This window comes from Nematocida parisii (genome assembly GCF_000250985.1).
Source record: "Nematocida parisii ERTm1 unplaced genomic scaffold supercont1.61, whole genome shotgun sequence".
Lineage (NCBI taxonomy): Eukaryota > Fungi > Microsporidia > Nematocida > Nematocida parisii.
This window is the reverse complement of record NW_013524706.1, coordinates 1-521: the sequence shown is the minus strand read 5'-3', so window position 1 is coordinate 521 and position 521 is coordinate 1. Positions and strand designations below refer to the sequence as shown.

The 521-nt window shown below is 33.2% G+C and overlaps 1 protein-coding gene across 1 annotated transcript; it reads left to right on the top strand.

Moving 5' to 3' along the window:
- Positions 1-19: 19 nt before the first annotated feature.
- On the top strand, positions 20-519 carry NEPG_02664 (uncharacterized protein; the record flags this gene model as incomplete). The annotated part of the gene is made up of 1 exon (XM_013205039.1): positions 20-519. A coding segment is annotated over exon 1 (378 nt), but the record flags the coding sequence as incomplete, so codon positions are not given.
- Between the last annotated feature and the right edge of the window lie 2 nt (positions 520-521).

Genomic DNA, 521 nt, shown 5'->3' with positions numbered 1-521 from the left:
CAATCAGGCACGCCCATAAGTGTTTATTATACATTGTTGCCAAGGGGCTATATATTAATAATTAGTTTAATAAAATTTTATCTTGGTTTTAATTTGTTGGCAACAGTATAAAAGAAAAATAATTTTAACCCGAATTTAAATATGAAAGAGAGAGACAGTATACTAAAGAAGAATAATATACGTATAATAAGAAACACATTAAAGAATAATACACCTATAACAATAATACTATTACTGACGATACACAGTTTATATGCAAAGATAGAAACAAGAGACGCTAGAATTATACAGAAAATGAAACTAGGAGATAAAGACAGCCTAGTAGCAATACACCCACAAGGTGGGCTTTCTCCATTCTATCAGTGTATTATGGAGAGAAGTGGATATATAAAGAACTTACGGGGATATCTACATGCCATAGATGGGAGTGGAGACCAAGTTGGAGGGTATGGGTCTACTATACTCAAAGAGTCTAGTGAATACATGCAGGCATTCACACAGCAGCTGATTAATATGTTTCC